Raw genomic sequence first — 17391 nt, forward strand, 5'->3', positions numbered from 1 at the left:
TACCAGGATGAATAAATTTTAAAAAATAATTATAATTGTATACCAACTTTGTAGGGTGACAGATGGTAACTGGACTTATTGTGGTAATCTGAAAATAGTGGTAAAAAAATACTGAATCACTGCATAGTACACCTGAAACTAATATAATATTATACACTAATTATAGCCCAATAAATATGTTAAAAATAATAATAGGTTAAAAAATTAAAATGGGCAAATAATTTAATAGACATTTCACCAAAAAGGTATTTAGATAGCTAGTAGGTCATGAAAGATGCTCTACAGCATTTTTCATTAGAGAAATGCAAATATAAGCTAAAATGAGATATCAGTACACACCTGTTAGAATAAATTTAATCAAAAGAGACAACATCAGGTGTTGACAAGTATGTGGAAAAACTGAATCATCATATATTGCTGATGGGAAATGTAAACTAATAAGTCACTACGGAAAATAGTTTGGCAGTTTATTACTATGATAAGCATAAACCTACCGTACGACACAGCAATTTCACTTCCAAGAATCTACCCAAGAGAAAGAAAACTATATGTCCATACATAAATATTCATAGCAGAATGACTCAAAATAGTCAATATCTGAAAAAAATCTTGAATTTAACTGGTAAATGGATAAACAAAATGTGTTATCTACATGTATTAAGAAATAAAAAATTTATGCAGTATTGATAAATGTTGCAAGATGGATAATCTTAAGTGAAAGAAGCTCAATGCAAAGTCCTGCATATCACATATTTCATTTTTATGAAATGTCTAGAAAATGCAAAATTATAGAAACACAAAACAGATCAGCAGTTGCCAAGGGCTGGGGATGGAAGCAGAGAAAAACTGCACATAGGCAGGAAGGAACTTAATCAAAACGTTGTAAAGCTGGATTTGTGGTAATGTTTACATAATTCTATTCATGTACTAATGATCATTGAGTTGTACACTTACAATGGGTGAATTCTGTGGTGTATACATTATACTTCATTAAAACTGGTAAAAATAAAGTGTTATCAAAAGATTGGCCACTTATAAGCAAGGCTTGCTTTCTTGTATTTCTTTTTTTATCTCCTAAGGATCTTAGCATGTAGCTATGCACACAAGTCCAGAGAAATATCTGTTAAATAAATCAATGAATAGGATGAAATATTGCCCTTTCTAACAAAATAACAGAAGAAAGGGTTTATACTCTCTGAGAACTGGTAGGTACAAGGGTAGAGATTGAGGAACCAGGTTTTAGTTAAAACAGATTCTCCCTAACCATTTTGGAGAAAATTATTCTTTCATTTGAATCATCTAGATACCATTCAGATAATACCCTAATTCTTTTACATTATATTCTCTCTTTGAACTTTAAAAAATGGTTTTACCATGAGGAAATGACAAATGTTAGACAAATTAGAACATTCTGATTTATATGTTTGCTTTTACCATCAAAACTTTACATTCCTTATCAATAGTAATATTGGTTAGTTATAGTCATACTATAATGGAATTGATGTATTTCACTGCTATGTAATAAAAATAAGAAATTTCATATAACAACATTATGGAAAATCTCTTACATTTTCTACTTTTGAATTATCACTTGTATTTGCTTGGATTTTCTCTGGAAATATAATTTGTAGAAATGAATTTTGAAAACCTGAAAAAATAAAAAAAAACAGTTAATAACTGTGTTTTAAACTTGACTAAATATTTGTTCAGGTTCTTTTATAAGACTTGCTTATGCAAACATGAGTCATCACTGTGTACCCCTATAGAAATCTTGAAAACACTTTGTTTAAAAACAGACAAGATAGCTATGAAAGACTAAAAGGGGGCACAGAGAGGTATTCAACTTATACAAAATTTGCTGTTCCTGAAGAAAAGCGAACAAATGAATTAAAAAATATCAAATATATACTTCAAGAAGACTTTCCTGAAATAAAAGATTTGAAACAATAGACTAGAAAGTACACTGCATTTCAGGAATAACTGATAACAATTAATTAAAACTGAGACATATTCTACTAAACTTATTGGATGTCGAAGATAAAGAAAGAATCCTATGGGCATATGAGCAAAAAGGAAAAGTGAAAATCATATTGGGCATAAGAAGAGAAAAGCAGGTTGGCTTGAGATTCTTTAAAAACATTATTCAATGTTAAAAAACTGAAGAACTATGTCTTTAAAAAAATATTCAGGAAAAGAAAGTGTGGACCCAAGAATTTTATACCCAGCAAAACTGTCATTCAAATATACAGGCAAGGGACAGCTATTTACAAGCAAAAAATCAAGGAAAATAGTTCACAAGTTCCTGTCACAAAAGGCAGACAAACTTCTCCCAATAAAGGCATCAATAGAGTTGAGGTAAAAGGCCTAGCTGTGAGCATTAAAATAAACTTAAATATAGAATATAGGCCAAAACAATGGTGGGAATCATCACTATTTAATAGGATGCAAGTGTTATAAACTATGATGATAAAGACATAACAACATATTCAATAATGTCAGGAAGGGTAGCAGAAGAAGAGAATTACCATATGTGAATACTGTTTTCCTTAAATTTATTGCAGTGTGGTTCCAAAAAATGTTAAAAAGCTGAAAATTAAGTGGTAAAAGTAGAAACATATTGTTTAATGGTATAAAAGAACTAAGATTTTTTAAAGCTATAGTCATATAATAAAGAGGAGAGCATGAGGTGGAAAGAAGTAGTAAGAAATAAATTTCCTTACACTTACAGTGAGGAATCACTAGTTACTACCTAAATTAAAAATTAAATCTATTATATAAAACAGATTATAAATATTCCAAATTAAGAAAAAAAAGAGCATACAAACACAAGGCATCCAGAAAATAAATGAAAAAGTCACAGATTTTTATGGTGAAAAACATTTATCAAAAAAAGGCATGAAATCAGAAAAGTATGATATAAATAAGAAGCACTAAGATTAAACATCTCAGTCATATCAGTAAATGTGAGTAGGATGAAGTGACCAACCTAAAGAAAAACTCATACTGGAGACAGACTCTTATCAGCCCAGAGGCGGGACCAGAGTAATCTATGAACAAATTTACCTCATTAGTTTTCACCCATATATTTACCTTTCCAGTTTGCTGCCCTTGGAAGCCTAAAACTGCCTTCCTGTGTCTGTCACTTCTCTGCAAATTTAATGTTTTTTGTTGAAGATAAGCTGGAACTCAAAGTTGCCATTTTGAGTTACTTTTGGTTTAAGTTTCTCCCATGATGCATGCTGTATGCATTAATAAGCTATTTTTCTGTTATCAAAAAAAAGAAAAATTCTCAGATTGGACCCACAAAATCAAAACCCAATTACTCAGACCTTTGGTGGAATATTAAACACTGGCTTTAAACTAATAATGATATATATTTTTTTTTTTTGGCTGTATCGGGTTGCAGCATGCAGGATCTTTCATTGTGATGCTCGGGCTCTTAGTTGCAGCGTGCAGGCTTCTCTCTAGTTGTGGCATATGGATTTTCTATCTCTAGTTGTGGCACTCGGGCTCCAGAGTGCATGGGCTCTGTAGTTTACAGCACGTGGGCTCTCTAGTTGAGGCATGAGGGCTCAGTAGTTGTGGCTCATGGGCTTAGTTGCCCCACGACATGTGGGATCTTAGTTCCCCAACCAGGGATCGAACCCACGTCAGCCGCATTGGAAGCTGGATTCTTTACCACTGGACCACTGAAGAAGTCTCCTAATGATGATTTCTGAGTACCTAAAGTAAGACTGTGGTCCACTTCAGGAAAAGATATATGATTAGCAGAAGTCGTCAGGTGATGAATGGAAGTTATTAGGTTCACATCTATGAACACACTCATGGGTTTACAAGTTCATCCTATCATAATCTGCCCAATTATGGAACAGTGTGTCAAAACAGATATAATCAGTAACTGGTGGAATGCCCATCTTGTCTCCCTGACCCATAGAATGAGGATTGTTATGGTAGGGAGGGCCAAATGGAAACCTCTGAATATCACCTGCACCATCACCAAAACATTAAACCAAAAACCTTTCTATACCAAGAAAGTATATACAAGGGCAATGATTTCTGTTATTTTACTTGTTTGATCTGTGCACATGATAGATAAGCAATAGAGAATGACAGTGAGTTGTCTTAAGTGTAATCAGGTAATGATTGCAATAACTAATATTGTTCCAAATATGGTCTCTTTACTGAACCAAATCAACACAGGCATTGGCACCTGTATGTAGCCATTAATAGAAAAAGGTGCTGTTTTCTCTATCCCAATAAGCAGGAGATGCCAGGAGCAAGTTTCCATTTTTGCTTAGTAGTGATGCCAGCATACCTTCACCAATCATATTGCCTCAGATGCCTCAGATCTTTATCATCTGGTTCTTCTTCTACCTGGACCCTAAAAATCTCACTGTCTGTGGTAGATAGAATAATGCCCCCAAAGATGTCCATATCCTAATCCCCAGAACCTGTTAGGTTACATGGCAAAACAGAATTAAGGTTGCTAATCAACTGACCTTAAAATATGAAAATTATCCTGGGTTATCTGTGGTCTTACTTTAATCACAAGGGTTCTTAACAGTAGAAGAAAGAGCCAGAAAAGAAAACCAAAGAGATGGCCATGTGTAAAGACCTCAGCCCAATACCACTGACTTTGAAGATGGAGGAAGGGGGCCATGAGCCAAAAAATGCAAACAGCCATTAGAATCTGGAAAAGACAAGGAAACAGATTGTCTCCTGCAGCTTCCAGAAGGAACAGGCACTGCTAACACCTTGATTTTACCCAATGAGACCCATTTTGCAGAACTGTAAGATAATGAATTTGTGTTGTTTAAGCTATTAAGTTTGTGATAACTTGTTACAGCAACAATAGGAAACTAACATATCATCTAAGAGAAAGACCTGAAGTAGCAGGTACATTAGATGCCTTGAAGAAGCAGGTGTGCCAGAGTCTTAACACACACACACACACACACACACACACATCCACCTGTAACGGTCTAGTGGTCTAAACCACAATCAAAAATATCCTCCATAATAAATAGTAAGAGGCAGAACACTTGGTAGACCATTTTGGATTTTGGAGGCAATATATATCATATATAGCTATGTTGCTTTGACCATTTTTATTGAACAAAACATAGGCTGCCAGATTTGTAAGATGCCAGAGTACAAGACTCCTCAGCTACCTGAGTCTACTGGGCAAGGAGCTCTACTATTTTTCCTTTATGACTTAGGGTCTGTGGCAGAGCCTGTGTTAAGCCCCTCTAGGAGAATCACAGCAGAGGCTCCTGAGGTTTGTAAGCAAAGACACGCCCTCATTGGTATATGCTGTGGATTGAGTGACGGTGCCCCAAAAGATATGTCCACTCAGAACCTGTGGCTATAACCTTATAACCTCGCAAAGAAAAAAGGGTCTTTGCAAGGTGTAATTAAGTTAAGGATCTCAAGATGAGACCATTCCGGATTAGACTGGACCCTAAATCCAATGACTAATATCCTATAAGTAAGAGAAGGGGAAAAGACACACAGAGGAGACATCAATATAAAGACAGAGGCAGAGGCTGGAGTAACATGTCTCCAAGCCAAGGAATGCATAGGATTGCTGGCAGCCATCAGAAGCTAGGAGAGAAGCATGGAACAGATTCTCCCTCACAGCCTCCAAAAGCAATCAACACTGTCAATACCTTGATTTTGGACCTCTGGCCTCCAGAAACAGAAGGGGGAAAAAATTCTGTTGTTTTAAGCCACCCAGTTTGTGGTACTTTGTTATGGCAGCCACAGGAATCTAAAATAGTATGTAAGTATGTTTCTTTTATGAAAGCTTTTAGCTCACTACTGGGCTCTGATAGAGCCTAAAATTCAGACCATGGGATCTTCAGACTATATGATCTTGCAACCTGAACCGCTCTTCACAGACTGACGTCATCAGGCATTCACAGGAGTACTAATCAAATGGAAGTGTTATATATATATATGGTTGGGTCTGAACAGGTCCTAAAAGCTTTAAGTTGCATAACCAGGTGATTAATACTCCAGTAGGCCTACTCCTATCACGTTTCCATCATTTCCTAAAACCTACTTTTATGGTGTCCTGTGACCAGCTAACTGAAGGAGGGAAAGTAGAGGTATGATATGCCAATAGTACACAGAAGTCAGTCCACGGGTATAATCTTAAAAACTCATAGACAGTTGGCCCTAAAAGAGAATAGAGCAAAGTAAATTCTCCCGGTAACTAGAATTTCACATGGTACACTTACATATCTAGTTTTCCTGTATACGAACTGATTACATTAAATGAGGCAGAAGCAAGTTATTATGTTGTTTCTTGAAAGTTTAAGAATGTTACCAACCTTAAGAAGGGTGAATATGGATGTTAAGTATCCCACCTAGAGGTGAACTGTGGGATACTGTAGAGAGGTTCAATCATTCAAACTATTTCTACCTTGTCTCCCTGTGCTATTAGACGTTGGAAACCTAACAACTCTATACCAGACTCCACCGCAATTAAGGTGCTGGCATGTTACTAGTTCCTGCTATTCATACACCCAAAAAAGACTTAGTTGCAGAAGTGAGCATTGTCAGATGGCAGCCACGTGTGAATATCTGGTCCTTCTGACATTTGTAGTAATAGAATTATCTGGTCCTTTTGGACTACTGGGACAGACATTCTGCTGCCTAGCCCAAACACCACAGTGGTATTTTCAATAGAATACTCTTCCGGTATAGTTCCCACGGTATCACTAGATATTCTTCCCTGCGTTGTGACCCTAGTCACATTGTAGCATCTATGTAGCATCTAAACCTGCCTCTTTGGTACTGTCTAAGGTTTTGTGATCCTAACATTCTTTTGTATGTGATATTATATATCTGGAAGACCCAAAAGAATCATCATAAATATTATTTTAAAAAGAGGATTTAGTAATGTGACTAGAAACAAAATTAATATATAAACCAATCATTTCCCTATACACAAATAAAATAGTTAGGAAGTAACCATTTACAATAACAACAAAATGTGTAATACCCATGTAAATAAATTCCTAAAGGAATATATATAATTTAAATTTTAAAAAAAACTTTAAATTCTAAAATGGTTCATAAAAAAAGTCAAATAAATTGAAAGCTATATCCAGTTCTTGGAATATAAAGATAGCAATTTTCTTTAAATTAATTTATAAATTTTATGAAATCCAAGGGAAAAGTCCACAGGAGTTTTCTGAAACAACATAAGATGATTCTAAAGCTCACATGCACAAAAAAAAAAAAAATACAAATTGACCAAAATTTTCTGACAAAGAAAATTAGAGGGACGTAAGCTACAAATAGAAGGAAATTGCCTTAACTAGAAAAAGTATCAGAAAGCAAACATTAAAAATTGTAAATTATGAAATACTACAGAGAAATTCAAATAAAACGAGGTAACAAAGTCTATTATCACTGCCATTTTCAAAAATGTTCTGAATGCCCTCGTTAATATGATAAAATGATAACAAGAAAGAAGGGCATAAATGTTAGAAAGTAAAAAACAGTATGTCATTATTTGCAAACGATATAACTATCTCCTTAAAAGTACTTAGAGAATCAATAGAAAAACTCTAAACTACTATAATTAAATCAACTGAAATAGGCATCATCAAAAAAATTAATGAAATAGGATATATGAAGAGGCAGGCTTTCAAATCACTGGGGGAAATCTAGCCAATGGATAGCGGCAGGAAGACTGAACATCCATTTGAAAAGTAATTAAGTTGGGTTCATACATATGTATATATATAAAGAGTAAATAAAATGTATTTATATGTTTCTATATATAATATGTACATAAATACATATATATTCAAAATCGATTAAGATTCAAAGCCCAGAAGTCTTAAAGGAAAAGATAAATATATTTGCATACATAGAAATCTTTTTAAAATCTTTAAAGATGCAGGAAAGATTGTAAGAAAATACAAAGTATAAAAGCCGAAGGATTAACATCCATAATATGATTTATGATTAAAGGTGGCTAACTCACTACATGTTTACCTCTTCTCTCAGTGAAAACCCTCTAAAAGTAGACAAAGGAAAGGTGCTACCATCAGCTAAGAGGTCTCAAACAATTTTCTGGAAGATAAGCTAACGATGGAAGTGTGATCACTGTTGAGAGATTCTAGAAAAACTCTAAAACAGAAATCAGATGTGATAGATACAATAGAAAGTATTCTTTCCCATTGGTATACTTCTTAGGAACTAACTCCAGACTTAGCCATGTAACTTACTTTGGTCAATTAGACAATAGCAAATGTAACAGAAGCAAACCTGAAAAGTGCCTGTGCACTGTGGCTTGCCCTCTCACTGCCTTGGAATCCTGAAACCACATGTAAACAAGCCTGAGCTGTCCTGCAGGAGGGTGAGAGACTATGTGAAAGGGAGCCAAGGCACCCTAGCTGAACACAGTCCAACAGACAGACCAGTGCGTGAGACCATCTGGATCATCCAGCTGCCAACCAACTCAGGAGCGGATGACAGATCCAGGAAAGAGCACCGATGCGCCACAGACTACCTAAGCCAGTCCAAACCAGAGCAACAGCCCCACCAGCCCATAGAATCATGTGCTAGAACAGAGGCTGATGAAGGTGAAGCTCAGTCTTAAATAGGGCTCACTGAGAAGATGGCATCTGGGCACAGAACTGAAGAAGGTGAGGAGGGGAACAAATGAATATCTCTGGCAGATCATCCCAGGAAGAAAAAGGATCAAGCGCAAAGGTCTTTGGGAGGAACTGCCTGGCATGTCTGAAAAGCAGCAAGGGAGCTACTGTGGTTGGAGTAGCATGAGCAGTGAGGAAGAGGGTAAGGGGTGAGGCCAGAGAGGAGACAAGCTGCTGAGATCCTGTAGGGCATTACAGGTCAGAGTTAGCACTTTAATTTTTATTCTTGGTGAGATAAGAAACCACTGAAAGATTCTGAGCAGAGGGCGGACATGAGCTGACTTAGATTTTAACAAGAAAACTTTATGTTGAGAATAGGCTGAAGGATGGTGTGTTAGTTATCTATTGCTGCATAACAAATTATCCCAAAATTGAGCAGCTTAAAATAGGGAACATTTATTAATCACTAGTGTCCTTAGGTCAGGTATCTGGGCACAGCTTAACCGAATGCCTCTGGCTCAGACTCTCACAAAGCGACAGTCAAAGTGTAGGCCAGGGCTGCGACCATTTCAAGGCTTGACTAGCATAGGATCCACTTCAAGGCTCATGCACTTAGCTGTTGGCAGGCATTGGGGCTTTCCAGGCTGTTAATGAGAAAGCTCAGCTCCATGCCACACAGGCCTCTCCAAAAGGCTCCTCACAATATGACAACTTGCTTCCCTCAGAACAAGGGCTCAGAAAAAGAGAGACTGAAAGCGGGCACCCAGGACAAAAGACACAGTTTTTCTGTATCCTAATCTCACAAGAGACATCCCATGATCCTGACCACATTTTATTCACTAAAAACAAACCATAAAACACAGCTCACTCCGCCTGCCGATGCAGGGGACACGGGTTCGTGCCCTGGTCCGGGAAGATCCCACATGCTGCGGAGCGGCTAGGGCCGTGAGCCATGGCCACTGAGCCTGCGTGTCCGGAGCCTGTGCTCTGCAACGGGAGAGGCCACAACAGTGAGAGGCCCGCGTACCCCCCCAAGAAAACCAAAAAACAAAAAACACACAGCTCACATTTAAGAGGAGGGGATTACACAAGGGCGTGATTACCAGGATGTGGGAAACATTGGTAGCCATCTCACAGGCTGCCTAAGAGAGTGCAAGAGAAGAAATATAAATTTGGAGTTATCAGTATCAACATGGTACTGAAAGCCATAGACTAAATAAAATCGAGTAGGGAAGGAGCCAATTCAATGAGCAGATCTTTTGTATGCTGATTCAAACAATGCGTGGACATTATTTTCTAGGTGATTACAAACTGTAAGGAAACTTATTACACTCATGGAACAATTGAAAATTTGAACACAGACTGAATATTGGGTGATAGAAGAAATCGTTAATTTCTAAGCCATGATCATGATACTGTGGTTATATTTTCTGGCCATTTAGCAATATATATTGAAATGCTTAGACACGAAATGATATAAAGTCTATAATTTGCTCCAAATAATATGAGAATAGAGGAAGTGGTAGGGAACGTAGAAAAGAAACAGAATTAACCACGAGTTTATAACTGTTGAACCTGAGTTCTTTATTCTTCTATTTTTGCATTTATTTGAAATCCTCATAATTAAAAAAAAAAGTTAATAACATGCAGGCCAAATAGCAATGGAGTAACATTCTCAAAGTGCTACTGGAAAAACAACTGTCAGTCTGAAATTGGATATCAAACTAAATTGTCATTCAACAGTGAGGGAGACATAAAGACATTTTCAAGTAAACAGACGATTTACCACTCAAACTCTTGACGAAAAAGATACTAAGAAGGAAAGAGTAGGGTGCTAGAAAGAAGGTAAGCAAGTCAAGCTATAAACTTGTGGATAAATCTAAGTAACAATAAAGATGATGACTCATTTGGGAAACAATACATAAAAGTGGCAGTAAATACTAAATAACAGTAACATGTAGGATGATAAAGGCAGTGTCTGACAACTTTCTAAGGTCATTGTCGTTTTTAGAAGAAGACATGTTGCTTAATTGTAGACTCTAAGTCAATTATACATGTTACATTAAAATCAGAAAAACACATAAGACAGGAAATAAGATTTTTAATGATATCAAATAAAAAGTATAGTAAACAGAAAGCATAAAATATTATAAAAGACTTAAATACAAATATACTCTCCTTGAAAGTAGCATGGCTTTTCCAGTTTACTTCCTGGAAGTAAAGGGCTCAAGAGTTGTGTTAATTCTCAAATAGTCAAAAGCTTGTATAATCTAGTTTGAAGTTCCTTTGGCAGTACACTACCATCAAAAACGTAGAAGTTTCTCATCTAGTTGTCTTCAGTAACTTTGTCATGCAATTAAAACACATATAAAACTTTTTAAAGTCATAATTTTCAAATCTGCTTTATTTCTTTGCCCTTTATTTTCTGGATACTAGACCCTTTTCAGACAAATCATTTACAAATATTTTCTCTCATCCTGTAATTTCTTGGCCTAACTCCTATTTCTCCTTCCCTCCTCTCTCACCTCTCTCTCTCAACTAAGTGATGGCAACCATAAGTCAGTCTAAAAAAATATAATGTAAGGCCACACCCTTGATTGCAGTGCTAACCTGAGTAATTTTCTCTAACTGAGAGTTTTTACTGACGTTTCACTGCTCAAACCTTTTAAAATTCCATTTCTTACTATTTGAAATCTGGAACTGGTCACCCTTTAAAGTCCTGAAAGGCCCCAAATTTCTGGATTTATTCCCTATTAATTCGATTTGCAAACTGGTCAACTGTTTCCTGAGATTATCTCTTTCTCTTAACACTTTGACAAAATTGAGTAATGAAACCAACTTCCACGGCTAACAATCTCTTATCTAACTTCTACAGAATGTAGTCTGTCCTACAGTTTTTACCAAATGTTCTGTCACTTCTTGTCATTGATTTCCATTTTCTCCAGGTGGTTTCCATTTCTTGTCACCTGCTACCCATCAATGCCCAGCAGCAAAGTCAAAGGCATATATTTTAAGTTTATCATGGCAGCACACCACTTCAAAGCTCCAACCTCTATATTAGTCAACTGAGGCTGACCAGGCTATGGAATGGCAATAAATAAACCTTGAAATCTTGGTGGCTTAACACAATAAAAGTTTCTTTGTTTTTCATGCAAAATATGATGGGAGTCACCAGGAGCTCTCATTCAAATAGTAACTCAGAGATCCAAGCTCCCTCCAAGTGGTAACACCATAAACTCAGCTCATAGCTTCTAAGGTAAATCTGGCATCAGAAAAGAAATATAGAAGAGAAATACCAGCTCTCAATTGCCTTGATCTAAAGTGATGCAAATCACTTCTTCTCAACCCCACGAGCAATAGTATTTAAACTGCCCCACACTAAATGGAAAAAGGCTCAGAAATGTAGGCAAGAAGATGGATACTTAGTGAGCACTGGGGACTTTGCCACATAAAAGGATGGAAAAAATATGTTCACAGCAAATATTAGCCAAAGGAAAGCTGACATACCTATGTTAACATTAGCATGAATAGACTCAAAGGAGGAAAAAAGCATTATTAGGAATAAACAGGGGCAGGATATAGTTAATAAAAAGAAACCAGAATGAATGTAAATAAATAAAGTTGGAACCCTACCTCACACTGTGTACGAAAATTAACTCAAAATGGATCAATGACATAAACATAAGAGCTAAAACAATAAAATTCTTAGAAGAAAAGATAGGAGTAAATATACATGACCTTAGATTTGGCAATGGGTTCTTAGATATGACACTAAAACCATGAGCAACAAAATTAGATTCCATCATAATTTAAAACTTTTGTGAGTCAAAGGACACTCCCAAGAAAGTGAAGACAACCTACAGCATGAAAAAAAATATTTGCAAATCATTTGTCTGAAAGTCTAGTATCCAGAATATAAAAGGAACTCTTGTAACTCAACAAAATGAACAACCTAATCTTTAAAATGGGCAAAGGACTTCAATACTCATTTCTCCAAAAAAGATATACAAATGGCCAATAAGCATATGAAAAGATGCTCAACATCACTAACTATCAGGGGAATACAAATCAAAGCCACAATGAGATACCCTGTCATAACCATTAGGAAGACTATAATCATTAAAATATAAAAGTAAAATAACATGTATTAGGAAGAACGTGGAGAAACTGTAACCCTTGTGCACTGCTGGTAGAAATGTAAAATTGCACAGCCAGTACGGAAAACAATGTAACAGTTCCTTAAAAAATTAAAAATAGAATCACCGTATGATCCAGCAACTCCACTTCTGTACATATACCCAAAAGAATTAAAAGCAGGGACTCAAACAAGTACAGGTACATACATGTTCATGGCAGCATTATTCATAATATCCAAAAGGTAGAAGCAACCTAAGTATCCATCAACAGATGAATGGATAAACAAAATGAAATATGTATTTTCCCATATGTATTTCACACAATGGAATGCTATTCATGTGTCAGAATAAAAGGAGAAAATTCTGACACATGCTACAACATGGATAAACATTGAGGGCATTATGCTAAGTGAAAGAAGTCAGTCACAAAGAAAAATACTGCATAACTCCACTTACATGAGGAAACTAGAGCAGTCAGATCCATGGAGACAGAAAGTAGAATGGTGGTTGCCAAGAGCTGGGGGAAGGGAAGAATGAGGAATTAGTGTTAAATGGGTACTGAGTTTCAGTCTGGGAAGAATAAAAAAAAATATTCTGGAGATGGACGATGGTGATGGCAAAACAAAGTGAATGTATTTAATGCCACTGAACTGTACACTTAAAAATGGTTAGAATGAGTACAAAATAGAAATCATAGAGCTGAATACAGTAACTGAACTGAAACTTTCAATAGAGGGTTTCAACATCAGACTAGATTAAGTGAAAGAAAGGATCAGCAAACTTGAAGACAGAGCAATAGAATTCATCCAATCAGAGGAGCAAAAAATTAAAATTAACAAAAAGAATGAAAAAGAGTGAAGACAGATTACAGGATTTATGGGACACCATCAAGCAGACCAGTATCCACATTATAGAAGTCCCAGAAGGAGAAGGAGTGGGGGTAGAGGGCAGAAAGCTTATTTAAAGAAATAATGGCTAAAAACTTCTCTCACCTGGCAAAAACAGAAAAGAAAAATAGACATCCTAATCTAGGAAGCTCAAAGAAAACCAAAAAAAAAAAAAAATTAAAGAGAACTACACTGAGACAGGTTATAATTAAACTGCCAAAAATTAAAGACAAAGAGAAACTCTTAAAAAGCAGCAAGAGATTTTTTTTTCTTAAATTCCATATATATGTGTTAGCATACGGTATTTGTCTTTCTCTTTCTGACTTACTTCACTCTGTATGACAGACTCTAGGTCTATCCACCTCATTACAAATAGCTCAATTTCATTTCTTTTTATGGCTGAGTAATATTCCATTGTATATATATGCCACATCTTCTTTATCCATTCATCCGATGATGGGCACTTAGGTTGTTTCCATCTCCGGGCTATTGTAAATAGAGCTGCAATGAACATTTTGGTACATGACTCTTTTTGAATTATGGTTTTCTCAGGGTATATGCCCAGGAGTGGGATTGCTGGGTCATATGGTAGTTCTATTTGTAGTTTTTTAAGGAACCTCCATACTGTTCTCCATAGTGGCTGAACCAATTCACATTCCCACCAGCAGTGCAAGAGTGTTCCCTTTTCTCCACACCCTCTCCAGCATTTATTGTTTCTAGATTTTTGATGATGGCCATTCTGACTGGTGTGAGATGATATCTCATTGTAGTTTTGATTAAAAGAAAATGTCATGAAGAACCTAGGGGTAAGACAGGAATAAAGACACAGACCTACTGGAGAACAGACTTGAGGATATGGGGAGGGGGAAGGGTGAGCTGTGACAGGGCGAGAGAGAGGCATGGACATAAATACACTAACAAATGTAAGGTAGACAGCTAGTGGGAAGCAGCCGCATGGCACAGGGCTATCGGCTCGGTGCTTTGTGACCGCCTGGAGGGGTGGGATAGGGAGGGTGGGAGGGAGGGAGACACAAGAGGGAAGACATATGGGAACATATGTATATGTATAACTGATTCACTTTGTTATAAAGCAGGAACTAACACACCATTGTAAAGCAATTATACCCCAATAAAGATGTTAAAAGAAATAAATAAAATGAAATAAAATAGAAATTTAAAAAAAAAAAGCAGCAAGAGAGGGGCTTCCCCGGTGGCGCAGTGGTTGGGAGTCCGCCTGCCAATGCAGGGGACGCGGGTTCGTGCCCCGGTCTGGGGGGATCCCACATGCCGCGGAGTGGCTGGGCCCGTGGGCCGTGGCCGCTGGGCCTGCGCATCCAGAGCCTGTGGTCCGCAATGGGAGAGGCCGCAGCAGTGAGAGGTCTGCATACTGCAAAAAAAAAAAAAAAAAGCAGCAAGAGAAACACAATTTGTTTTGTACAAAGGAACTCCCATAAGACTATCAGTGAATTTTTCAGCAGAAACCTTGCAGGCCAGAATGGAGTGGGATAGTATATTCAAAGTACTGAAAGAAAGAAAATTCCACCTAAGGATACCATACCCAGGAAAGATGTCCTTCAGAATTGAAGGAGAGATAAAGAATTTCCTTAAAAAAGTTAGAGTCCATCACCACTACAATGGCCTCACAAGAAATGTTAAAGAGAGTTCTTCGTACTGAAGCAAAAAGACACTAACTTTAAAAACTAAACATATCCTTACCATATGATCCAGCAATAGCACTCCTTGGTATTTACCCAAAGGAGTTGAAAACTTATGTCCACACAAAAACTTGCACACAGATATTTATGGTAGCTTTGCTCATACCTGTCAAAACTTGAAAGCAACCAAGATGTCTTTTAGTAGGTAAATGGATAAGTAAACTGGTATATACAGACAATGGAATATCACTCACTGCTAAAAAGAAATAAGCTATGCAGCCCTGGAAAGACACGGAAGAACCATAAATGCATATTACTGAGTGAAAGAAGCCAATCTGAAAAAGGCAACATACTCTAAGCTTCCAACTCTATGACATTCTGGAAAAGGCAAAACTATGGAGACAGCAAAAAGATCAGTGGTTGCCAGGACTTAGGGGAAAGGGAGAGATGAACAGGTGAAGCACAGACGATTTTTAGGGCTGCAAAACTACTCTGGGGGATACATGTCATTATACATTTGTCAAATTCCACAGAATGTAAAACAGCAAGAGTGAATCCTAAGGTAAACTATAGATTTGGGGTGATAATGATGTACCAGTGTGGGATCATCAATTCTAACAAACATACCACTGTGGAGCAGGACGCCTAGAGCAGAGATTGTACAGGTGTGGGGACAGGGGTATGTGAGAAATCTCTGTACCTTTCTCTCAGTTTTGCTATGAACCTGAAACACTCTAAAAAATAAAGTTTATTCATTTTTAAAATGGTTGAAGATGGTAAATTTTATGTTTTGTATATTTTACCACAATTTAAAATAATTTTAAAACAAAGGTGTAAAGAAGATGTAGCACATATATACAATGGAATATTACTCAGCCATAAAAAGAAACAAAACTGAATTATTTGTAGTGAGGTGGATGGACCTAGCATCTGTCATACAGAGTGAAGTAAGTCAGAAAGAGAAAAACAAATACCATATGCTAACACATATATATGGAATCTAAAATATATATATGTAGGTTCTGAAGAACCTAGAGGCAGAACAGGAATAAAGACACAGACGTAGAAAATGGACTTAGGACACGGGGGTGGGGAAGGGTAAGCTGGGACGAAGTGAGAGAGTGGCATGGACATATATACACTACCAAATGTAAAACAGGAAGATCAGCTCAGTGCTTTGTGACCACCTAGAGGGGTGGGATGGGGAGAGTGGGACGGAAACACAAGAGGGAGGAGCTATGGGGATATATGTATACGTATAGCTGATTCACTTTGTTATAAAGCAGAAACTAACACACCTTTGTAAAGCAATTATACTCCAGTAAAGATGTTAAAAAAGAAAAAAACAAAGGTAATGTATTAAAAAAAAAACAAATGGGTAAAATATCCATTAAAGTTCAAAATAGACCAATGGATTTTAACATAACATATTAAGAAAAATTCATTGATATGTTTTAGATTCCACACTGCAACTAAACTTTACCATTTATCAAGTGTGTATTTGGTGCAGCATCCAAAGAGGAACACTGGTAATTACCTGAAAAGGCTCCTAAACTACTCCCTTTTCCAACTACATAAGCTGGAATTTTTTCATATACTTCAAACAAAACATTCCGCAACAGACTGAATGCAGAAGTAGATATGAGAATCTAGCTGTCATCTATTAAACCAAACCTTAAAGAGATTCACAAAATGTAAAACAATGCCACTCTAAATTCTTTGTTTTGGAAAATATAGTTTTTATTTTTTAAATGTGTTACTTACATTAACATATAATAGGTCTATTACTGTAATTGAGTGGAACCCTATGGGGCTTTCCCAGGACAGACCCCCACACACATCCAATGTCCTCTGCCTGCCTCTTGTCTGTAGAAAAACTTTAGTCAAAGAATAAATTCAGAGAAGTGAAAAAAAAATGCAGAACCAAAGGAAAGCAGTCAAACAAGACAAAATAATAATAGTTTAGCCATTAAACAAAGTCAAGGACCTTTAGTTCCTCTTCAAGAGCTATAGATAATATTCTGAGCCATGTCCTTTGAGCTGTTTTGCAGACACTGAAACCCTCACCAGGTGGGAGAAGTTAACTACGTGATGACCA

The 17391-nt window shown here is 36.6% G+C and overlaps 1 protein-coding gene across 11 annotated transcripts in view; it reads right to left on the reverse strand.

Annotated features, from left to right (window-relative positions):
* The window catches only part of ADAM32 (ADAM metallopeptidase domain 32), a 168674-nt gene that overhangs the window by 149330 nt on the left and 1953 nt on the right, over positions 1 to 17391 (reverse strand). For 9 of the 11 annotated variants that reach the window (XR_013825545.1, XM_079909326.1, XM_079909318.1 and 6 more), the window contains exon 2: positions 1569 to 1648. Coding sequence is in view for 8 of the 11 variants with exons in the window: in XM_079909326.1 (XP_079765452.1) it covers positions 1569 to 1648 (80 nt within the window). In the remaining 3 variants the exon portion in view is untranslated. Of the gene's footprint in view, positions 1 to 1568; positions 1649 to 13207; positions 13269 to 17391 lie in introns of those variants that run through there. The other 2 variants (XM_079909319.1, XM_079909324.1) reach the window with 2 other exon arrangements.

This window comes from Stenella coeruleoalba (genome assembly GCF_951394435.1).
Source record: "Stenella coeruleoalba genome assembly, chromosome: 21".
Taxonomy (NCBI): domain Eukaryota; kingdom Metazoa; phylum Chordata; class Mammalia; order Artiodactyla; family Delphinidae; genus Stenella; species Stenella coeruleoalba.